At 38.5% G+C, this 25609-nt stretch overlaps 2 protein-coding genes and 1 pseudogene across 8 annotated transcripts in view; all 3 read left to right on the plus strand.

The window, feature by feature from the left end:
• The window catches only part of si:ch73-182e20.4, a 29996-nt gene extending 7888 nt beyond the window's left edge, over window positions 1-22108 (plus strand). For 3 of the 6 annotated variants that reach the window (XM_087312385.1, XM_087312387.1, XM_087312386.1), the window contains 8 exons: window positions 18636-18763; window positions 18854-19738; window positions 19924-19947; window positions 20226-20391; window positions 20498-20945; window positions 21120-21321; window positions 21419-21483; window positions 21848-22108. In XM_087312385.1, coding sequence (XP_087168511.1) covers window positions 19588-19738; window positions 19924-19947; window positions 20226-20391; window positions 20498-20945; window positions 21120-21321; window positions 21419-21453 — 1026 coding nt within the window. In that variant the 5' untranslated portion in view covers window positions 18636-18763; window positions 18854-19587 and the 3' untranslated portion in view covers window positions 21454-21483; window positions 21848-22108. The remainder of the gene's footprint in view (window positions 1-18635; window positions 18764-18853; window positions 19739-19923; window positions 19948-20225; window positions 20392-20497; window positions 20946-21119; window positions 21322-21418; window positions 21484-21847) is intronic. The other 3 variants (XM_087312389.1, XM_087312388.1, XR_015526527.1) reach the window with 2 other exon arrangements.
• The window catches only part of LOC147837710 (uncharacterized), a 633655-nt pseudogene that overhangs the window by 540955 nt on the left and 67091 nt on the right, over window positions 1-25609 (plus strand). The window lies entirely within an intron of this gene.
• Window positions 1-25609, plus strand: part of LOC147837713 (uncharacterized) — a 977861-nt gene that overhangs the window by 228141 nt on the left and 724111 nt on the right. The window lies entirely within an intron of this gene.

The raw sequence follows: 25609 nt of genomic DNA on the forward strand, positions 1-25609 counted from the left end.
ATGAAATGTAAAGACATTTTGGGAAAATGTACTTCTACTTAAAATTACTTAAACTTAAAATTACCACACTCAAAATCAATTTAAGAGTTAGTGATTATATTGCATTCATATTAAGTGTACTTAAGTACAACTTTTGGGAAAATGTACTTCTATTACAATACATTACTAATAGAGTTTTTATATATTAACTTATTTTAAACTTAGGATTAGTATGTAAACAGTGTACTAAAAATCAACTAATGTTTAAAGCATTTAAAGCACATTTTTGAAAAACACACAAGTCTTTTGGATGTTTTTTCTGTAGTGTACTTTATTGTAGTACACTAAAAAATTATTTAAGTATTACTGGTATTTGGTATACTTTTGTCAAGTGTACTTAAGTCCTACTGAAGTATAAACATACTTTTAATTAGTATATTTATAGTGTAAAACCATCAAACTTTTATTTAACAAAAAAATAACAATGTACTAAAAATATATTTGCGGGTATTTAAGTGTATTTTAGTTGCATTTAATTTTATATTTTTTTTCACCTGGGCGTGCATGAGCGGCGCATATTTTATCAGCGTGAATGCAAACAACCAGGATTTACACAGGAGTGAGTGAGGCGCACGGGAATGATTTCTCTGCGTATGCGTCAGTTTGCTTTCACCAGCGTTGTTTCGGTTGCATATAGAGAATGCGTGCAGAAGTTGCCAACTGTGAACATCCCCTAACATCTTTATTCTAGGATTGCCACTCTAAGTAATTACACTTGCATAAAGTAAATCGTATCCCAATGCTTTTACTAAGGGATTTTTTTTGCATCATCTCCGTCTGCCACCCTCAGCAAGATGCCGTCTTGGGCAATCGTCTACACCGCCTATGCCTAAATCTGCCACTGGGGGAGGTTGAGATGCAGTGAATCAGCTATGTTAATGGCACCAATAATTTAGTGGCTGCATTTTATTTATTTATTGAAGTATTGGGAATTTACATAAGTACATTTAAATTAATATCAAAAGCAAAATCATATTGGGGTGGCCACAGGGTTGGCCAGAGTTTACCCAGGGGTGGCCGTGGGGGCACCTCTGATCGCAGGTCCAGCAGTCGATCCTCAAATGCTGTACGGGCTAAATCAGTCGTCTGATCTCAGCCAATATTGATAAAGTTAATAGATCTTTTTTTTTTTTTTTTTCACATCACAAAGTCCCTTGAGTGTTTTGGAGTTTTACGCTTCCTCCTTGACTGTCGTAACCCTTTGGTAGACACAGTTTCAGAGCTTGTTAATTCAGTTCTTGGCAGCAATTCAGGAATCAAAGGAGTATTGCATAACTCTTCCAAAGGTGGACTGGAACCAAAAGTTTGCCAGTTTTCCATATTTTTATTCGTTGTAATACACTCATTTTGTCTTATGGGTATGCAAGGTGATTTGAACACATGAACAACCACATCCTGAGACACAGCATAATCCTCCCTTAATTGAAAATCCATGCTTGGTGATTCCATAGGCATTTCCTTTGGTCGGCCACGGAATAATGGATCCACATGGCGTCTATATAAAAAACAGGTCCTGTAATATCCTGGATTGTTCCATGCACCCATTTTGGTTCCACATCCAAAGTTCAGAGTATACACAGTCTCCAATCTGAAAGGAACGAGATTTCACATGTTGATCTTTCTGAACTTGCTGCTTTATTTCCATTTTACTAGTGAAATCTGGGTGCATCTTGTCTTGCGTGCAACACTATTTTCGACCCATTAACAATTCAGCAGAAAACAGTCCAGTTGTAGACTAAGGTGTAATGATATAATTAAACAAAACTCTATGCCTTTGTCTCCAGGGTGTCCCCCAAACTCCTCTTCAAAAGGTCTTTGGAAGTTTGCACAACTCTCTCTGCCAACCCACTGGATGAGGGGTGCATACAGTGCAGAAGTAACATTATTCTATTCTTAGACATAAATGCTTTACTGGCTTCACTTACAAAACACTGAGCATTGTCAGACACAATCATTTAAGGAATTCCATGTACACTAAAACTCTTACGTAAACAGTCCAAAGTAGCTGCTGTGGTTGCTGAATTTGCAACATATGCATCAATCCACTTGAAATGAGTATCAATGAGAATTAAAAACTATTTACCTAGGAAAGGGCCTGCATAATCCATGGGAATTCTCCTCTAGGGTTGTCTAGGCCACTCCCAGACATGAAGTGGGGCTTTCACAGGATTTTTCAGGTGGTCTTGACAAACATCACAATCTCTTACTCTAGTTTCATTATCAGCATCAAGAATCGGCCATCACAGATAGCTCCTGGCCAATCTTTTCATCTTGGACCTACCTGTGTGGGATTGATGTAATTGTTCCAACAACTCCAATTGTCCTTGCTGTGGAATAACAACACAGTTTCCCCACAAAACACATGTTCATGTTTTCATTGCTTGTAAGGGACCATTCCTTTGTATTACTGTGGTTTGGCCATCCTTCAAGTCTATACTCGCATACTCTGGACAACACGGGGTCTTTTGAAGACCACTGCTTAATCTGCTCTGCAGAAGTCAAAGAACCGCTCTGCAACATCAATACATATTCTTGCTCTGGTTCATCCCCACCCAATTGTGGAACAGGAAGACTACTAAGAGCATCAGCATTTCCGTGATCTTTACCGGCTCTGTAAAAAAATGGAATACTCATAGGCCCCCTGCATTACAGCCCACCTCATAATTGGTTGAGAGGCTATTTAAGTGACAGCCTTCAATCCACCCAATAAACTGAGTAGAGGTTTGTGGTCAACACTCTCTACCTGCGAGTAGTTTTTCTCTGCAACTCTTAGTGTTCTAGACACAAATACAATAGGTCTTACTGTTCCATCCTTCACACAATGTGCCAATATTGCCCCCACTCCATATGCTGACGCATCACATGACAGGATTAGCTATTTCTGGTCATCATAGTGGATGAGAACATTATTAGATTGTAACAATTGTTTGGATTTTCGGAAGGCCTTTTCTTGATTCTCTCCCCAGCACCAACCAACACCCTTCCTCAAAAGCTTTTGCAATGAAGCCAGCAAGGTTGAAAGATTTGGCAAAAATCTGTTTTAGAAATTTAACAAACCCAAACAGGCTTTTAGTTCTGTCACAGAAGTTGGTGTTGGTGCTTCCTTTACTGCCTTAACTTTCTCTGGCATTGGATAAATACCCGTGGCATTGATTTTGTGGCCCAAGAAAACCACTTTTGCTTCCATAAACTTGCACTTTTCTCATTTTAGTCGCAACCCCCACTCCTCCAATCTCTATCCAGTGTCTTTAGATGATCTTTGTCATTTCTTCCTGTCAACAGAACATTATCCAAATATACAGTGACCTTTGGAATGTCCTTTAATATTCCTTCCATTGTTCTTTGGAAAATTGCAGGACTTTAATCTCACTTAAATCTTTTTTTGGTAAAGTATACATAAAGAGGCCTTTATGTGTATTGACAGTGACATACTACTTAGAGGTTTCGTTGAACAAAATCTGTTGATAAGCATGACTCGTTTAATTTTGTTTGTTTCTCACCTCCTCCTAACACCGCAAACATGTCCTCCATTCCACGAATGGGATAGTGCTCCTCACAGTCACTCTATTTATCTCCACAAAGTCTTTTTGATCCACCTGACTTCAACACCAGCATGACAGGAACTGCCCACTCTGAAAAAATTCCCAGGTTCAATTGTGTTTTTTGATCAGTCGATTGAGTTCATCTTCCACTTTCTCTTTCATAGCAAATAGTGACGAGGGTGATTTTAAAAAGTGAGGCTTTGCACCATTAGCTACATGAATCTTTGTTGTGGCTCCTTTTAATGTTCCAAGTTTAATGTTCCAAGTTCTCAAAAAAAAAAAAATCTTTCATGTTTCTTTAAAATGTCTTACAAAATTCCTGAGCTTGCTTGCATGTGGTTTACCTTTTCTAGCCCATGTCCAATTCAGCCAGCCAAACTCTTCCCAACAAGTTAGGCCCAGATCCAGCCACCACCACCAATGAGAGATCTTTCACCAGTTCTTTATGCTGGACGTCACTGATTCCTAGTTGTAGAAGTCCATCTATAAACCCAATGACGAATCTAACAGCATGGTCGAAGATTGAATGCATGTAAGCCTTTCTTTAGTGCTACTGAAAATAATTTTGTTATTTTATTAGAATTAGTTTATATTTGTTTTTTTAGCTCCGAATTTTAATCTGACTCCAATTTTAAGTGACCATCAAATTTAGACTGTATTTTAAGAACAGATCACATTCATCATTTATGACTTACTTTATAGTTTTGATCTAGATCTGTTCCCATACTCTTCAGTTATATGTTCATTAGGGACCAAATGCCACTCAGTTTCATGCCCCGGGTTTGCATGTCTTCTCACGGACAGTATTTCGACCCTCTAAACTCAGAGGATGTAGGGTTAGCTAATACTTAAATATTCTGGTTGCCAACTGCTTACTCATGCTAAAAAGTAGTAAATTTTGCCACTTCCAGTCAACTTGCTAATTTCAGCAATTAGATGATTAAAGATGTCATGCCACACTGCTCCGTACAGTCAAATGTGTCTTTAGAATCAAAAGTCTAATGATGTCGAATCTAAGGTAGCGCAGACTCCACTTAATTTACTGGATATAAAAAGATTTCAGGAGAATTCAGAATGTATCAAAACTTAACATTTTATTCGTCAGATAAAATTGTATTCTGCCAATTACATAATAAAAAACAATCAGAAAGCCAATTCAGAGATGACACTGTAAAAATACAACATCCATTACTTAAAGATAAATCAAAGAGTTAGAGATCCATACCTGACCAGAGAAGTACATTGCCGCATAAGTCTCTGAGATGCTGCAATGGGGTGTCTTGGATACAAGATCACAAAGATACTTGTTCACATTTCCTTTAATTACTCAACTCAGAACAAACAGCCATAAACTAAAAATAATAGAAGCATCACTGAGACCCCTCGTCTGGTGAATTTGAAGAGTTGGCAATCTTTAAAAGGAGAAGGATGAACTTTCTTGCATTCTGTAAGAGGCTAAATTATCATATGCATTTGTTTATATGACAAAACATGTCTTTTTGACTCAAGAATGTCCATACTTACTCTTGTAGCATGAAATTAGCTCATTTTATGAATATTAATAATCAACAATAACTGTATTCTTAATTATTAATATTCCGGCTTAAGCTTCAGTCAGTTTGGTCAAACAAACATATGATTGTAAATGATCATGCTCGCGCGACCGAGCGGATTCCCAGATTATGAATATTAATTATCAACAATAACGAATTATTAATAATTAATATTCCGGATCAATTTATTGTTAATTTGACCAAACGAACACAAGCCGCCGCTCTTCCGAGCGGACACGGTAATCTGTTCATTTAGAAAAAGGGAATTTAATTGCTACTTCTTGTGAAGTAGATTAATCATTCAAAAGTTTTAAACAACTTATAATAGCTAGGCAGGGGAATCTGTATTTCAGTGACATTTTCTCGTGAGGCAAACAATACAATTCATTTGATTATAAATGGAATTTATTGACTAGTCAGACGTAACGAACAAACAAACGCACAAACATACATTAAACACAAAACAAAGGTAAACCACGTGGAGATATCGGGTCTATAGAACGTGTAACAGCAAAGAGAAATAGTAAAGCTAGAAAATATAGATTTCAGATTAAAGAGTGACAAAACGTTCAGTTCCACACGCACCATTACGGACCACCAAGGTTATAAAAAACACCTTTTTGATAAAAGGGACACAGCTTAATCGCATAACTAAAATCACCTGGTCTTTCATGTCTGGCGGTCTCTCTTATGCGTCTCTCTTCCGTCGTGATGAAACTACTCTTGATGTCCTTTGATGCGTGGAGTTTGTAATGCAGTTCGGACGAACACGATCGCAAACTTTACTGAATTTACTTTTGCCGGAAAATAAAGAAAACGTGGCGGGAAAGTCCATGCGGCTGTGAAGAGCCGTGTGGCCCTTAAAGGGACCACCGTCAATGATGTTCCTTTTTGGGACGTTCTCTTTCTTCCCAGATGTTTGGGAGGGCAGAATGAGTTATACCTGCGGGTCACGTGACGACCCGTACAGCATTCTGACCAATGATTTCAGGGGAAAGTTTGCGCGCGAACCTTCCTTTGTCTCTGGGCTGCTCGTATGCAAATTTGAGTGTCCGCCTAAAGCATGCGGACAGGCATTTAATACAGGGCTTTAAAGAATAAAGCAATGCGAGTTATGGTCTCGATCTATGCATCATGTGTTGTAAAATGTCAGCAGAAACCCATCGGTACCAAACATGGGGGGGTTGAAAGTACATTGGCATAATTTTTCATATCCTTACAATATTTATGCTTTACAAAGCCTAAATGGAACATGCATACAGGTTATAAGAGATGTTACACAGGTAAGAAAAGTCAGAAATGAGATACAAAGTTTACAAAACATAACACATTGGTTTTGTGCTGGTTCTGGATTTGATGAGTTCATTTTCTTTCTGTCGGAACAGCCTCGTGGGGGTGTATGTGTGTGTGTGAGTGTATTTGGGCAGGAATGTCTTTGAAGTTTTCCTGCTTATCTATCCAGGCCCCCTGAACAACTTAAGCTGTCACGAAAATCCAGACTTCTTGGAGCCAGGAGTCGTAAAACCGTTCTGTCGGACCGTGATAAAATCAATAAGAAATTTTATCTGTGGACTGTACGCTACACTCTAAAGGCACAACTTATAAGAACAGGGCCTGGACTTAACTTCAGGGCATCCTTCTACTTCTGGTAACTTTAATTTTACATTTAAACTTGGTACAATTAATATCATATGTTTTATCATTTCATATTTTATCATTTTATACACTCATTTTGTAATTAATTCAGTTGTAACCATAGCAAATTATTGTCATTAAATCATCTCATTTTCAAGTATTTGTGAATTACTTTTTAATATCAAAACTTAATTGCTCCATATTGCAATACAAAACAATCACATAATATCTACGCTCTCCCACAATTATAGCTATTAATACTGCCCTTATTTCCGTTTTTGGTATGAGATTGCAGAAGAATGGTTTGACTAGAAATGCACAGTTTTTTTTACCATCATGCTGATAGCTTTTTAGTCATTTGGCAGAACTACAGTTCGAAAGGCTGTGGTTAACCCATTGTTACACACTATGAGTAAACAAAGTAAAATAAACTAGTGTTTAACTCAAATAACATTAACTAATGTTAACAAAGATATAATAAATTTATTACTAGTTGTTCATGTTAGTAAATACATTAACTAACATTAAATAATTGACTATTATTAAAAAGTGTTATCATTTAATGTTCAATCTTAGCATCATCTGTTTCCATTCTGAATTGGCTGAGAGTTTGTAGTGCTACTGATATATATGATTTAAAAAAGAAATAATCACTGTATTTTTACAGAGACAGCAGGTGTTTTATTTCTGCATTTTACTGTACATGTTTAAATGGTCTATATAGCAACTCCTGCATCATCGCCACAGTCTTGGATTCTACTTGAATTTACTAATCCTAATAAAATTGCATGGTGTATATACAGCTTAATAAAGTAAGCTCACAGTCAATTCCATATTTTAATTACATCAAATTCACACAAAGGTGACTGAAAAAAGAATGAAAAAAATAATAATAAAGAAATAACCTTCACAAAACCATGAATGCTTTGTGCTGGACAATGCTGAACCATTATTTTCCGTTAACATAATTTCCATCCCAATAAAGTGTGTTTGCACAGCATACAGATCTGAATGAAAAGTAGGCACTAGAACAAACTGCTCTCTCTCTTTCATTTTTGCCTGAATCTCACATAGCTTCATGATAATAACGGTCCGTCTCTGCAGTTTTAGTAATGTTTCTTTGCTTTGCTCATATATCTCTACAGTGTGGTTTTGTGCATCTGCATGTTTGGCGTATGCTTCGTTCTTTGCAAGCTTCATTCTGACCTATTCAAAATGTAAAAACGTGTTTATATACAGTGCATCCGGAAAGTATTCATAGTGCTCCACTTTTTCCACATTTTTTTATGTTACAGCTTTATTACAAAATGGATTTATTTAATTTATTTTCTCAAAATTCTACACAAAATACCCTATAACGACAATGTGAAAAAAACATATTTTGAAATTGTTGCAAATTTATTTAAAAAAAAATTTTTAAATCACATGTACATTACATAAGTATTCACAACCTTTGCTTAATACTGTCACGTTTGGCGGAATGAAACAGGAACAAAAACGGGTGTAGGATCCAAGTGCAGTTTTAATGTGATCATTTGTGCAGTGGCAGAGACAAAAATCCAAAAATCAAAGACAAAGTATCAAAGTTAAAAAACAAACAAGGAACTCAAACAGATTAAACTAGAACTAGACTTAGCGACTATGACAAGATACAAAACTGGATTCAGGAACATATACCAACAAGGACGAACTGACAAACGGGATGAATGGCTGAACATATAGACCAGGTAATCAACAGGGAAACAGAGACAGCTGTGATAGCAAATCAGTCCGGGTGTGTCCGCGAAGGAATGTATGGATTTGTAGTTCTTAAGCCACTGTAGTTCGCTGGGAGTGTGCTGCCGAACTACAGTGGCATCTGGTGAACATGGACAGTCATGACAAATACTTTGTTGATGCACCTTTGGCAGCTATCACTGTCTTTGGGAATTTTTGCCCATTCCTCTTTTCAGTACCTCTTATGGCTCATTTCCACTGACTGGTACAGTACGGTTCGGGTCAGTACGGGTCACCTTTATCAGGCTTACGTTTCCACTTCCAAGGGTACCCTTTTGGTGGGCGTGGTGTATGAAAGAAAGTTTCAGTCAATGTCATTCTCGCTCGAGAAAATCTCTACAATAAAGCTGTACGGGTCGCTCGCAAATCATATGAGAAGCACTTCTCACAAAACGGACGCTTTACACACATAAATAGTCGAGTATAAATGTTTATAACTAACTTTTCTATGACAGTAAATAATGTGCTCCCTTTTTCCCGCGCTTCACTCTCGCGTTTGTCCTTTTCTTTCTGAATGTGTCATTCTCGCGTTTGTCAGCTTCTCACAGGATTGGGTTTCCAAAGCTTGTAAATCAACACACGTTATTATCAGCTCAAGAAGTTTGTTATTTATACAGATATAGGCGAGCGCAAGCAAGAAAGTGAAACTGCTCGCTCATCAGACTGGCTCGTAAAAAAATACAAGGCACAGGGTAGATTCTGCTCTTAAGACGACAATGTTTGTTTGAGCCCGGATCGACCATTATATGTATATGTAATTCCGCTGTACTCTCTCGCTGTGTATTTCAAACATGGCGGGTCCTTTGTTTACATTCTGGCTTGTTGCGTAAGCGAATGACGTATCTCTGTAAACCAATAGCGTTCAGCTGCGCGTCTAGCTCCACCTTTTGGTACCCTTTCTTGTGTTTGGGACCCTTTCGAAAGGGTGCTGAAAAAGTGGTATGGTTTGGTTCGGTATGCCTTTTGACAGTGGAAACGGCTATAAAAGCGTACCAAACCATTCAGTGGAAACGGGCGATTAGTAAGAGTAGCTGATCCACAGCAGTGCATTACGGGGGGTAGGGGTTTGTGGTTCCCACTGTGGTTCATACACCCACAGTGGCTCAGGAAGCTTGGATTCAGGAGACACTGGCAGTTCATAAAAGCCCAGTAGATCAGGAGGTCTTGGTTCAGGAGTCACTGGCAGTTTGTATAACCCCAGTGGATCAGGGGGCTTTGGTTCAGGAGTCACTGGCAATTTGTTTAAAACCAGTGGGTCAGGGGGCTTTGGTTCAGGGGGCACTGGCAGTTCATATTAGCCCAGTGGATCAGGGGACTTTGGTTCAGGGTGCACTGGCAGTTCATATTAGCCCAGTGGATCAGGGGACTTTAATTCCAGAGTCACTGGCACAGTGTATAAGGGGGCTTTGGTTCAGGGCCACTGGCAGTTCCTATGAACCCAGTGGATCAGGAGGCTTTGGTTCAGGAGTCCTTGGGAGTTTGTATAACCCCTGTGAATCAGGGGGCTTTGGTTCAGGTTGCACTGAAGGTTTACATGATTTAGGTGGCTTTGGGAAGTCACTGGCAGCCATTAGTTGAACTCAGGTGGTAATTCTGGCCCTTTGTGGAACTCAGTTGGTAATTCTGGCCCATTGTGGAACTCTGGCCTTTTATGGGATTTAGGTGACAGCTCTGGCCTTTTGTGGGATTTAGGTTACTGCTCTGGCCTTTTGTGGTACTCAGGTGACTGCTCTGACCTTTCATGGGACTAAGGTGACTGCTCTGGCCTTTCATGGAACTCAGGCGACTGCTCTGGCTTTTTATGGGACTCAAGTTTAAGTCATGAGGATTTCAGAGGTGTCTGGCGCCTGCCATTCTGGGAATTCAGAGAGTTCTGGCTTCTGCCATTCAAGGAATTCAGAGGTGTCTGGCACCCGCCATTCGAGAGATTTAAGAGGCTCTGGCACCTGCCATACTGGAGATTCAAGCGGCGGCGACTCTGGCAGTTCTGGTAGCAACAGCTCTGGTGGTGGCAGCTGCTTTGGCAACTCAGGTTGTGGCAGGCGTTCTGGTGGCTCAGGTGATGGCATTTCAGGAACAGGAACTTGGACTGGAACTATACCAGGAACAGACTTGGAACAGGGAGCCATCTTGAGAGCTAGTGGCAGATTGGCGCTTACCCATGCGTAAGCTGGAAGGCTGATCGTGCCCACTTTGTGAGCTGGAAGACTGGAGACAGCCATCTTGTGAGCTTTAAGATTGGAGTCAGACATCTTGTGAGCTAGAGAAATGGTGGCGGCCATATTGCATATGCTGGGGGGCAGGAGGTGGCCATTTTGTGAACTGGAGGACTGGAGACAGCTATCTTGTGAGCTGAAGGACTGGAATCAGCCATCTTGTGAGCTGGAGAAATGGAGGCAGCCATCTTGTGAACTGGTGGACTGGAGACAGCCATCTTGTGAACTGGAGGACTGGAGTCAGCCTTCTATGAGCTGGAGAAAGCCCTGGCATGGCTTGAGCAGGCCCTGGCGAGGTGGGAGCTGAGGTTTTGCGGTGTTCTTCTACTGGATCCACAGTGAGAGAAGAAACACTGATCAATAACGCGTAGTCAATGTACTATGCCGGTGAAAAATGTATTTTTCCCCTTGGCAGCCTTAATCTCCATGGTTCATTAATTCCATTTCTAAAAATGTTCTTTAACGCCATTTTACTAAAATCCACCAGGTAACAAAGTTCACAAAAATCAGAAACATAGTGCCCAATATTCCTCTGGCCTTGAGTCTTATCAAAAATTTTGGCTACTGGGTTTATGGCTGGGTCTAGTTTTCTGTAGCTTGCAGGCTTGAAACTTCTGCTGGATTCAAGAGAGGTTAAGTATTCTGTAGCGGGCAGTCTGAGGCTGAGTTAGAACCATATGCAGAAGTTTATTAATAGGATTAGACTGAGACATCAAGGGGTAAACAAGCGGCAACATGTAAGCAGTCCAAACCAAACAAAAAACACAGGGGCAATTCCAGAAGACGTAGTAGTAATTCAGGCAGAGGATCAGTGCAACAATAATCAGTCCAAAACAGATCAAGATACACAGGGGCAAATCCAGAAGATGTAGTGAGAAGGCAGGCAAAAGTTCAAGACAACAATAAGCAGTCCAAAACAGAGCAAGAGGGCAAAGACGGATAACGTACTTGATTAAGGCAGGCAGGGTCATACACACGCAGATAGTCGCGAAAGTCTCTTGAAACAACGCTTGGTAAGGCAGGAGAACTGGCAATACTTCGCAAGGAAGCATGGCCTGAACATTTGCTGAAATACAGCAGAAACAGCAAGCGACTGTAGAGAGAGCGGAGCTGAGTCAGTAGTCGGGCGAGAACTCTCTCTATTGGCATGGAGTTACAACCTTTCAAAGATCACCTACAACAACACTAAGTAATAGTCACAGCACAATAAGTAAATGTCATTTATTGGCACGTGTTGTAACAAAAAATGCAGCACGTTTCTTCTCTTTCAATTATTTGTTTGCATTGTAACATCACCGTGGCACAGTTGGTAGCACGATTGGCTCACAGCAAGAAGGTCGTTGGTTCAAGCTCTGGCTGGGTTAGCTGGCATTTCTGTGAGGACTAAGCCGAAAAGAAAATGAATAAATGAATACTTGCATTGTGAGAATTTGCAACACATATGGTCAAACAGGTCTTTTAATTTACTGGGGTTCTTTGTAGCAGTGCGTTTAGCTCTTTGGGCCACCGTAGGGGGTACTATAAAATAAACTAACAATAAATATTGCTAATATTGCTAGTAAGTCACCCTCATTTGTCAACTAAAGCTGGACTGACCAATGTACTTGACCCAGAGAATTTTAAATAGGATTTGTCGGTTTTGAAGATTTAAGACCTTTGAAGGTCCTAAGAAGTACACTGTAAAAAGTCAACACTTAATCTACTTAAAATGCTTGTAAACTTTACAAATTTAGGCAAATTTGTAGACTTTACTTGATTTGACTGTCTTAGGTAAACTTTAACGTGGATCCAATAGATAAACTAAAGAACTTTGAACTGTACTGAAGTTCATCAAGTAAGTTTGACTACAGGTTGAATCCATGCAGTACCGCATTTTGGTCAGCAGGTGGAGTAAGATCTGCACATGCGCAAACGGAAGGTGCATTTACTCGTGTGGCGCCCTTTGAATGGGATTCAAACTGGCAATTTTACAACGCAAAATAAGCTTACATTTTTTATTTTACTGTAGAAGCTCTAATGTTATTATTTCTTCACTTGGTTGTGGTATTTTAATCAAATGTATTTTTGTAAATAAATAACATACAAATACAGTAAATGCACAACTAACTATAAATGCAGGATACATTTTAGCTTGTTTTTACACAGAGATTTACAAAAAAACTTTGCAATAGATGTTGGAAAGTGGATTTTGACAAAATGAGGGGAAACGTGCTTTTTCAGCAGGGTGAATTAGTGGGATAGAAAATGAATTGATTATTTACTGATACATGCTGAATATGGCCTATTTTTCCCCACATATTACACAAGTTTTTTTGTGATCGTGGGCATTGTTACATTTATTAAAAGTCATAATACTACAATACTAAATAATATAATATGCATAGTGTTATGTTTGTACACTTACATAACAGTAATTAAGACAATCACACCGGAGCTGTTCTGAACACGTCTTTACTTCACTATTGCAACAACCACATACACACACACACCACTAGAGTGCGTCGTAACTGAACAATCAATTTGTTACTAACTCAATATACAACAATTCCTCCCCTCCAGCATTGATGTATCCCTTCAAGCTGCATTACATTATATTTACCAGTAAGAATACAAACACTCCAAACACAACAATGCAGAACTTATTCAACTATGCAAATAGTTGTAACAGTTATTTCAGCTAGTTATCATATGTATATATGAATAACTATAAGTTTAGTCTGTCAGGTGGTTTGTGAACACGCTCTGGATAACGTTTCGCTTGAGGCATTGCGTTTTGAGATGAGGACTGAGCACTGGACACCTGAACAGTTTCTGATTCGGTTACACCAGTGTCTGTAGAGGGAAACTCTGGTGTTATGAGTGCATACTCATCAGGGCATGGGGAAGTTTCCACATTCTCTGTTAAGTTTTGAGAAGAATCAACCTGTGAGGTTGCATCCAAAAGCTGGTCAATGTGTCTGCGCCAAACCATGTTGGCACCAACTTGTACAGTGTAAGTAAGAGGTCCAGTCTTGGACAATATCTTGCCTGGTTGCCACTTTTGATGTGTTTGTCTGTAGTCTCTAGCCAGTACATTTTGTCCAACATGTAACGTCCTGAGTACGGATTGCTTTGTGTTTTTCTGACACTGTTTGGCTTGCACATGTCGGCGTAGATCAGGCTTAAGTAAGTCTAAGCGCGTACGAAGACTTCTGCCCATAAAAAGTGTGGCTGGAGATTGACCTGTAGTCGCATGTGCAGCATTTCTGTAGGCCAGCAGGAAGTTTGCAATCTTTTCTTGTAGAGACACTTTTTCCTTTCCCATGGCCTTTAGTGACTGTTTTAGGGACTGAACAAAGCGTTCCGCTAAACCGTTCGTAGCAGGATGGTAAGGAACAGATGTTGTGTGCCTTATTCCATTGCTTTTGACAAATGACTGGAATTCCTCCGAAGTAAACTGCGTACCGTTATCACTGACTAACTGCTCTGGCAAGCCAGTGCGGGAGAACAATGTGCGGAGCAGTTCTACAGTCATCGTGGATGTTGCATTTTTGATGGAAAATACCTCTGGCCATTTTGAATATGCATCCACTACCACCAGAAGCATTTTGTCAAAAATGGGTCCTGCATAGTCAATGTGAACTCGCTGCCAGGGGCTGGTAGGAAATTCCCACACATGTAAAGGTGCTGCCTTTGGCTGTCGCTGAATTTGCTGGCATCCAGAGCATGCCTTAGCAAGATCTTCAATTTGGCGATCTAGCCCTGGCCACCAAACATAGCTCCTGGCCAGGCTTTTCATTTTCACAACCCCTAAATGTCCTTCATGTAAGGCAGTGAGTACTCTGGCTTGTAGCTTATGTGGAACTATCACTCGAGTACCCCACATGACACATCCTTGTGTTACAGAAAGCTGTTCACGACGATTTGAGTAGTCCAACAGTTGAGGATCCCCTTTAGCTGGCCATCCTTTCATGGTCAGCTCAAACACCTTGGACAGTACCGGGTCTCGACGAGTCTCATTTTGAATTTGAGCACTTGTGACTGGTAAAGGTTCCATTTGAACAATGTGAAACATGTCCGTTTCATCTGTCCCCTCATCTGCATTCTCATGAGGAAGGCGCGACAGTCCGTCTGCGTTTCCATGGTGCTTAGTGCCCTTGAACTCAATCGAATAGTCATGACCACCTAAAAACAACGCCCATCGTTGTAGGCGTGCTGCAGCCATTACTGGGACACATTTGTTGGGGCTGAAAATGGCCACTAATGGCTGATGATCTGTGATCAGAGTGAAGTGTTTTCCATACAAATATTGATTAAACTTCTTCACTCCCCATACTAAGCTTAAGCCTTCTCGATCAATCTGTGCATATTTGCGTTCTGACACAGTCAAGGATCTAGACGCAAATGCAATTGGCCGCTCAGATCCATCAGTCATTTTGTGAGACAAAACTGCACCTATGCCGTATGGTGAAGCGTCACATGCAACACGCAGGGGTAGACTGGGGTCATAATGTGTTAACACAGTCTCTGACGTGATCAGTTGCTTAGCCATCTTGAACGCCTTGTCACAGTCCTTTGACCACACCCATTTACTTGTCTTTTGAAGCAAAGCATTTAATGGATGTATAACTGTGGAGAGATTTGGTAAAAATCTGTGATAATAGTTCACCAGTCCGAGAAACGAACGAAGCTGGTTCACGTTCTCTGGTCTTGGTGCATTAAGTACGGCATTGATTTTGTCTGGAGACTTGTGAAGGCCTGCCTTGTCAATCCGGTGTCCACAGTATTCAATTGAATCTTTGAAAAATTCACATTTGCTCCTATTTGCTCTCAGACCATACTCAGCCAGTCTTTCCAGCACAGCATTCAAGTTTGCCAGATGGGTTTTATCGTCATGGCCCGTGACTATAATGTCATCTAAATAGCACTGTGTGCCAGCGACACCCTGCAAGACTTGATCCATGGCTCTTTGCCACACAGCTGGTGCTGACGAGACCCCAAATACAAGTCTGTTGTAGCGAAAGAGACCCTTATGCGTATTTATTGTCAGGTACTTTTTAGACGATTCTTCCATCTCCATCTGCAAATACGCCTGGGCAAGATCAATTTTTGAAAAACGCTGCCCACCTGACAGTGACGCAAAAATGTCATCAATGAGAGGCAATGGGTACTGGTCTGCCTGTAAGACTGGATTAATCGTGACTTTGAAGTCGCCACAAATTCTTACATCACCACTCTTCTTGACAATTGGGACTATAGGTGTAGCCCAGTCAGTCCAGTTTACCTTAGACAGGATTCCTTGGTCTTCTAGTCGCTTTAGCTCCGCCTCCACTTTTGGGCGTACTGAATATGGTACAGGGCGTGCTTTGTGAAATTTTGGTTGCACATCACTTTCAACCTTGAGCCTTGCTTTAATGTGTTTCAGAGTTCCAATTCCATCTTGGAAAACTTGTGCATGTTTCACTAGCACCTCCTCTAATTTGTCTTGCTGAAGTGTTGTTTCCGGGGTAACTTGTATAGCTTTTAAGGACTGCCAGTTGAGCCGAATGCTCCTCAGCCATTCTCGTCCAAATAAGGGCACTCCCCCCTTTTTCAGCACATAAAGATTCAAGACTCGCCTTTGTTTTTCACATTTTACTCTCACCTTCAGTTTTCCCATGGGTGAGATTTTCTCTCCTGTATATGTCTTGAGTATTACAGATGTGTGCTTTAGTTTGAACTTTTCAAAATGGTCTTTGTAATCCTTGTACGATATTATTGACAGTGCCGATCCTGTATCAAGCTCCATTTTCAGTTTTACTCCCTCAATGATAGGACTCACCCAGATGATTTCGCGATCTGTCTCTTTAAGGGCGTGTAGTTCAATGTATGAGAGGCTTGCCACATCAGAGTTTTCTGTATCAGATTCGTTCAGCTCATGCATCTTAGTGTGTCTTTTTCCAAATGACTTTCTTTTATTTTCAGTTGCTTTTGTTTTACACATTTTCTGTATGTGTCCCTTGCGATGACATTGTCTGCACTCCTTCTCTTTAAACCAGCATTCAGTAGGGCTATGTGACTTTTTCCCACATCTGAAACACAATGAATTTTCACTTTTCTTTGACGTGAACTTGTTTATGTGACATTCCGAGATCGCCTTTCTCTGTAATTCCAGCGCATCTTTTGCGGCTGTCTCCATAGAAACGGCGATTTCAAGCGCTCGCGCCAACGTGAGCTCTCTTTCAGTAAGGAGTCTCTTTTGCGTGCTCTCGCTGTGAATGCCGCAAACAAACCTATCCCTGAGCGCGTCAGACAAACCATCACCGAATTGGCAGTGCTCTGTGAGTCTACGGAGCTCGGCCATGTACTCCGATACAGACTCTGTCTTGTGTTGATTTCGCTTATGGAAGCGAAAGCGCTCCGCGATCGTCAATGGTTTCGGATTTAAATGCGTTTGCAGCACTTCCACAATCTCTTTGAAAGTTTTCTCGGCTGGCTTAACTGGTGCTGACAAACTGCGTAAGAGGTTGTATGTTTTTGCCCCCATTACACTCAAGAGAACGGCAACTTTTCTCTCGTTCCCGATGTCATTGGCTAAGCAATATTGCTCAACTCTCTCCACATATGTTGCCCAGTCTTCCACCGTGCTTTCAAAAGCATCCATTTGTCCGATGCACGCAGCCATTTCTGTTTCGTCTTCCCTTTCGGTTCGTTAATATATGTATATACTGTACATTACCCACTGCACGTTGAGCCTGATGATGAAACTTGCTGCACAACTGGGTCTTTACAATCCTCGTCGCCAGTTCTGTTATGTTTGTACACTTACATAACAGTAATTAAGACAATCACACCGGAGCTGTTCTGAACACGTCTTTACTTCACTATTGCAACAACCACATACACACACACACCACTAGAGTGCGTCGTAACTGAACAATCAATTTGTTACTAACTCAATATACAACACATAGCAGAACATGCCTTTACTTTGAGCTTGCTTTTCTTCCTCTACTTTCTTTCTTTCTTTTTTTCAGCTACAAGTTTGCATAATTCAATTAAGTAAACTTTGATAAATTACTTTTTATGGTGTAAGGAATAGCTTTTCAAATGCTGTGAGCTTGGATTGTTGGAGTGACAGGTTAGAAACAGTCTTTTGTTTTTTCACAGTTCTTTTTTGTTTTACAAGGCTATTGATATTATTTTATTCGAAATGAATATCACTGTAGTTTTTCAGAAAAATATGATGTTTTATTTGTGCATTTACATATTTAAATGGTCTAGGGGATCCGTCTTGTGGCCTTGGATTACATTTACTTAACCTAAAATAAAATTGCATTAAATGTATAAGTCTAACCAGCCATTTACAGTATAGTCTAATCCTATAGTCTATTTAATATTTTAATTACGTCAAGATCACACAATCATGAATGTGTGCTTGTCGGTGTAGGACCATCATTATCAGTTTTTCAGTTTGCACAGCCTGCAGATCTGAATGAAAAGTAGGCACAAAAATGCTCTTTTTTTTACTATTGCCTGCATGTCACACAGATAATAACGGTCCACCTCTGCAGTTTAAAAGTAAAGTATATTTGCTTTGCTCGTATCTTTACCGTGTGGTTTTGTGCATTTGTATATTTGGCATGGTACATTCTTTTGGCAATTTCATTTTCTATACTTCGTTTTCTTTACTTCATAATTTTTATGAAATGGTCGATTCGGAAATCATCTCTATGAATATTCTGTACGCTGTAACGGTATATTGGAATAAAATAAGCTTATTTTAAAATATCTTAATTCTACTGATGAACGTGTTCATATTTGTAAAGGAAAAGCAGTTTTAAAAAAAGATGGATATGTTTAAGCCTAAAGAAATGTAAGCCTATTTTGATTCCATACTCTCAATTCATTTATAGCACATGCCTTTGGACTGTGGGGAAACCGTAGCACCCAGAGGAAACCCAAGCAGACATGTGGAGCACATGCAAACTCAACACAGAAATGCCAACTGGACCAGTCAAAACAGCGACCTTCTTGCTGTGAGGTGACTGTGCTAACCATTGAGTCACCATACCGCCTTATTAGGCTATTAATTGAAGTTATTATTTCGTTTTGCGGTATTTTTTTCTTCCAGGATATGTCAAGGAAAGCATCCTTTAAATGTGTTTTATAGTAAATAACAAATAATTTCTGCAATCAGTAAAACTAAACATTGTGTTCTGCACAAAACTCTTGCCAAGCAATCACATCATCTAAACATTTTTACATGTATTTTATGAGAATTAATGTGTTATTTAAATTTAGTTTTTTATTGAGTAATAGAGGTTTAAATAATTTGCTTGTTAAAAGAATATAAAAATGTACTGTAAATAATTTGGATAGATGAATCTGGGAGGTTTTGAAGCTTGATGTAATGAGTCTAGTTCTGATGTAAGGTGATGTATGAATAAAATAGTGTACAATGTATTTCAAATAACAATTATTACACTAATATTATTATCATATTGTACATTTGAATTAGTAGTTGTATTTAAACTGTAATTACCTTTATAAGATGAAAATATAATTCTGTCCTCATCTGTCCCCATTCAATTTTAGCTTAAATTCAGGATAATTATTGGTTTCCATTAGAAACCATTTTAAACTTTTAATTTCTCACTTTAAAAAAAAAATCAGCAGTAGTGACTTGCCTGTTAAAAATGACAAAATCTAAAAAAACAGAACATTTATGGAATAAACAACGGGTATTCACTGTGAACTAAACCACTCTCCTCACTGCGACACTTTGTATGAAGAGTTAAATAAGAGATTATTGGGAAATAACAAAGGGGTGTGAAAAACGACTGGTCAAATGAGAAACATGAGATAATGGAGAAGCGAGACGTTATAAAAGGAGACTGCGAGACACACAGAGAACTAAACCATCACAGACATCTACAAATCCAGCCAGTGAAGAGAGACTGTGTAAAGATGTGGTGGAAAACCAGTGTGACTTTACTCCTGCTGATGTGTGTCAGAGGTAAGAACTTACAGTCTTATGATTTAAGATCCACCTGAGACTCTTTTAAAATTGAATTAATTGTCTTACATTAACATTAAAAATCAAACATGTAGTTTCTAATTGCAAGATCAAACTGTTGCATAGTCAGTTCAATAAATAACTTTCAAATTTCCTTTATATGTTCCACACCCTCTCTTTTACAGCTGATTCACTTTCTAATTTGCAAGGTAAGTGTTCTTCTCTCTCTTGACATCGAGCCATAAATATCAATTCGAGTTCATGCTTAAATATTACTTGATAATAAAAGTAGGTTTTTGATTAGCTTACTAATGATTATAGATGAGAAACCAGCCGCGATCAATCCTATCACATGCTTCTCTCTAAATTATTTTGTTGAAACTTCTTTGTTTTATTAGAAATTGTTTGGATGCTCTGCATTTTTTTACACAGTGAACTCTCTCTCTCTCTCTCTCTCTCTCTCTCTCTCTCTCTCTCTCTCTCTCAGTTTGTGGACGTCCAAACCCTCAGTTAAACCCTCGTATCGTGGGTGGTTTAAATTCAACTGAGGGCGCATGGCCATGGATGGTCAGTCTGCGCTACTATGGAAACCATATTTGTGGCGGCTCCCTCATCAACAATGAATGGGTGCTGACCGCGGCTCACTGCGTCAAGTAAGTAAGACACGTCAAACACAAACTATAATAAATTACCTTGTTTGTTGGTGGAAATGTTCATGTATCAGTTTTTCCATCTCTTGTTTTCTTTTTCTGTATACAGCTTAACTAGGTCCAACATGCTTGTATACTTGGGAAAGTGGAGACGTTATGCAGCTGATGTCAATGAAATCACCAGAACTGTCAGCAACATCATTCCACATCCTTCCTACAATAGCACAACTTATGATAATGACATTGCTCTGCTGCAGCTGTCATCTACAGTCCACTATTCTGACTACATTAAACCCGTTTGTTTAGCAGATGAGCAAAGCAACTTCCCTCCTGGCACCAGGAGCTGGGCCACAGGCTGGGGGCGTATCGGAGTTTCAGGCAAAGGTGGTATAAGAGGCAGAACCACAGTGTCTGTGCCTTTACCTCCTCCTGGGATTCTGCAAGAGGTTAAGCTTAAAGTGTACAGTAATGCAGACTGTAATAGTATTTGTCATGGACGAATCAACCCCAACATGATTTGTGCTGGTACACGAAGTGGAGGCAAAGCAACCTTTTCTGTATGATAATCAATAAGATTATTCTAATCAAGACATTATTCTTCTGTATATGCACACACCTAAACACACTGCAAACCTGAATCTCCAACCAGTCTGACTGTATGTTGTCTCTATTTGATGACACAAAAACAATAAACTAAATCAGTAACTGCATAACATAATCTCTCTCTGTAGGGGGACTCTGGTGGTCCACTGGTGAGTAAGCAGTGTTCAGTGTGGGTTCAGGCTGGTGTTGTCAGTCATGGGTATGGATGCGCACAGCCTAATCTTCCTGAGGTGTTCATCCGTGTCTCAGAGTATAAACAATGGATTACAGCCGCTGTTGGTGGAAACCTGCCTGGATTTGTCCACTTTGACCCAACATGTTTACTTCCTAGTAAGATTCTTCTCATCATGCTTACACACACGCATATACACAAATTGTACAATAACACACATATTTTTACTAATGTTTGTTTATGTATTTTGTGTAGACAATTGCGTTAAACTCAGAAATTGCTTTGGGTAATTAAAACTGCTGCAGTGATTTCATACTCTGGTGAGTCCACACATACATACCCACACACAAACATATATATCTATCTATATATATATATATATCTATCTATCTATCTATATATATATATATATATATATATATATATATATATATATATATATATATATATATATATACATATATATATAGGGTTCTCATTTTTTTAAAACTTCCCATAGATGTACTGCTTTGTACAGACTGCATATTCTGCCCTCTTAGACCCCTAAACCATTACCATAAAGAAAAAAATCCAGCATATTTAAAAAGGTCCTCACAAGGGCAACAATAACTGTTATTGCTATATATTCATTGGTACATTTGGTCCACACAAAATTAGGAAAAAAATGTTTTTGTGTGTCTGAAGGTTAATGTTCTGAGTGTGGAGGATTCTCATCAATACACACCTGCCTGTCACATGATGAAGCCTCTTCCTGTCTGCGATCTACTGGCCAATGTTGATCTGAAAACTATTTAAAAAAATACAACAATGTTAAATTTTTTGTTCGTGCATGATATTGGTTATAATAATGAGATTACAACATGTGTTTGAAACATGACAAAGAGTGCTTGATTGTTTGGCAGAATGTGCAGAAGTTTGTGAGAATAAAAATAGGTTAGAACTGCACATCTGTGTCTATTTCTGTCTTTTGCGTTTTAAATGCAAACAAAAAATGTCAAATTTGCACATCTGAAAATTTGTCATCTGAGGGAAAAAAAAGTGCTTGAAGTTGCCAATGTGTTGTCGAACGCAATTACAATAAGTTGCAATATCTGAAAGACAAAAACATTTGACAATAACATCAGGGGTTAGATGCTGTATACATTAGTGGGTTTAATTTATATAAAACAAATTAAAAAGGGGTAAAACTATATGTGTAACACGTGTAAAACGTGTTTAAACACAAGTTAATTTACCTCATGGCAAGTTGTTCTTAATAGGATGTGGTCAGCCCACCAGGCTCAAATCATAAAATAAAAATACATGCATGAGATGTTGAATAAAGTGTGAATTGAATATGGAAGTTTTTTAGGTAATTTTGATAATAATTGATTTGTACATAAGTGCTCGTTCATGAATCAGTTGGTTAAAATAAAAGATGTGGTTGGAAACAGATGATTAATTAATAATATCAAGCACAGGGCCTCATCATCTTTTATGTCCAAAATGTCCAAAGACAAACAATGAATTGATCTTGAGAGGTTCCCCGTATATCTCGCCGTGATGCGCGCTTTATAAAATGAGAGTCTGCATAGGCCCATATTCGTGCCAGTCTGTCAGATAAAATTGGTAAAAACACACGCTGATATAACGGAAGTCTGCACATAACAGGGTTTTGTGCGTCCCCCAATATGCGATGTCAAGAGGGTGACAAAATAAGCCAGGTAAACTGCACACACTTTATGATGTAATGTGTGGAGGAGTCTCACAGCGCAAAGCATAACCAAACCTTTACATGTCCATGCTTAATCAGTCATTGATAAGGTCTATCGATTAAAAGATTATTGACAATCAATAGATCATCAAGTAATCGTTAGCATCCCTAAAGAATATTAAAGATATTTTACCCTAAATTTATCATACTCACCATTAAAAGGAGAGTTCATCTAAAACTGAAAATTCTGTGACCATTAACTCACCTTTTACTTGTTCCAAACTTGTTTTATTTTTTTTCTGATGTTGAACAATAATATCCAATAACTTGTAATGTCTTTGGTTGTTGAAAACTTGAACAGTAAATGCTAAATTCGAATTTTTCTTTTTCTTATTATTTTATTTATATTGTCAGACAGCTAAATATTTCACAAAATGTGTTAAATCAGCTGCACAATGGGATTGGTATGCTAAAAATCCTATAAAATTGATAGATATAAAAATGTTACATTTATCGTGATAATTATCGATATCGACCGATATGAAAAAAAGATTATAATAAAAGCAAAGGCCAAGAAAGCTCACACAAAAGCAGAACAGCAAATAACTGGTGATTATTTGAAATGGTTATGATTATTTTAATAATTTTATTTCATTTTGCTGGTTTCTGTTCAGTTCAACCAGATCAGTGTTAATGTTTCATAAACAGTTCAGTTTAGTTAATGGTAACTTAACTTTTCCTTACCCTAACCACTGTTTACAGTATTTGACATTTTTACTCTATACTATTTCTATAAATTGATACATTTTGTTAAATGACAGCATTAAACAAATAAAATATTGTTTATTTGTAAGTCTTGGTGATTTTCTTATTTATCTGTCACTAGTTGTGTATGTTAACAATTAAATACAGGTTAATTATAATTCCTAAAATTATATTATAATTCCAAAAAATTTGGGTCGCGGCTTGATGACCATGTGAAAATTTGGGTCCCATGGCCAAACCAGTTGAGAATCCCTGTCTTAGAGGGTAATATGTCAAAAAACATGCTTACCTTGCAAATTTTTACCAAAAACAGTTCACAGGATGTCAGGCCTGAGTTCCTTGTTTTTAATTTCAATGTAAAAGCAATGTTGTGACGAGTGCTTTTGAATGTTTTAGTGACAACTAGGGGATTTTTTTGGCATAACATACTTCAACCAACTGGTAGAGACGGCTTAATCAGGTTTAGTTAAGTTAGGTACTCCTCTCAATAAGATATTGTCAGTCAAAATATGGTAAACTATTTGGTCAAGCAGGCAGTTAAAGGGATAATATATAAATATTAATATATTTATAGATTTTAATAAAAAAAAATATTGTGTTGTAAAGAAAAAATCTGTGTATGGAAAGCATTGACAATGCTTAGATATCGAATTTAACCGAATCGATGGCATGATAATCGTAACCGAACCAAACTGTGAGACCAGTGTAAATTCACACCCCTACTCGTTACAATTTTAGACCTTTTTCTTGGCTGCAGCATGGAGGGCGCCTAAGAGACCAGCGTCTTCCGGTAGAATGTTTAGAACTTTCGTTTACAGCGTTTACAACCGAGAATTTGCAATCCGAAAATGGGTTTCAATAGCGTTTTGGGTGGATTACGGAATGTTTTTGTTACACAACTTTGAAAGGTGTGTGTTAAAGCTGTTATAATCTGTCAGATCTGTGGTTCAAGAAAGAAAAACGGTATTGTAAGCCAAGTTTCTTTTCGTTATGTCCCAAAAAAAAGTTTTTTAAAATAAACAAAACAATGTGATGGGCTCTATTTTGACGGTCCATGCGCAAATCTCAAAACGCAGGGCGCAAATTCTTTCAGGGCGTGTCAGAACGCATTTTTGCTAACTTAAGGACGGGAAAATCCGCTTTGCGCCATGGCGCATAGTCTAAAAGGGTTGAGTTTATTTTCTTAATGAGTTATAGGTGTGTTTTGAGAATTAACCAATCAGACTCTCATCTTCCATTACCTTTAAGAGCCAGCTGCGTCGCGCCATAAGCGCATTGCTATTAACATGACGTAAAGTAAGTTCACTTTCGCTTTTGCTCTCGTGGATAGGGAAACCTTACCGCACAGACATCCATTAATTAGCCTATAAATAATTAATTTTGTTTGTTAAGCGCAAAGATTTGTTTCAAAACTATTTCTAAATTCAGTTCTAATTTCTTAGCAAACGAATAAATGATTAATAATAACAAAGTTTGGTCAAAATATGGAGTTATTTCCAAATACACCTGCTATGCCCCATATGGTCAAAAACCTGACAGGTGGACAAATCTAAGCTTGTTTTTAATAAAACAAATATAAATAGCATATAATAAATAATACTGCTAATAATAATAACATTATACAAAAGCAAATTGAATGAACTAAAAAAGCCTCCCGAGATGAAGAAAGCATGAAGGCAGTGGTTTTTAAATTCATGTTGGCTAGAAATTAATATGTTTTGTAATATTTTAATCATTTATATCCTATATATATATATCCTTATTATATCCTATATATATCCTTAATATATTATATCTTTTTCATATGTAAAAATATTTGCGTATTGCATCTTGTGTGTAGTGTGTAAGCCAGGCCACTTTGCCTTAGTGTGTAGCCACTTTGCGCCAGACAATAGACAGACTTTGTTCTGGTCAGACTATTTACAGTTTCTCAAAATAGCAACGCACCAAAACACGCCTGCTTTTTTAGACCAGAACGCCTATGGGCG

Source organism: Danio rerio, chromosome 25 (genome assembly GCF_052040795.2).
Source record: "Danio rerio strain M-AB ecotype USA chromosome 25, GRCz13ab, whole genome shotgun sequence".
Taxonomy (NCBI): Eukaryota; Metazoa; Chordata; class Actinopteri; order Cypriniformes; family Danionidae; genus Danio; species Danio rerio.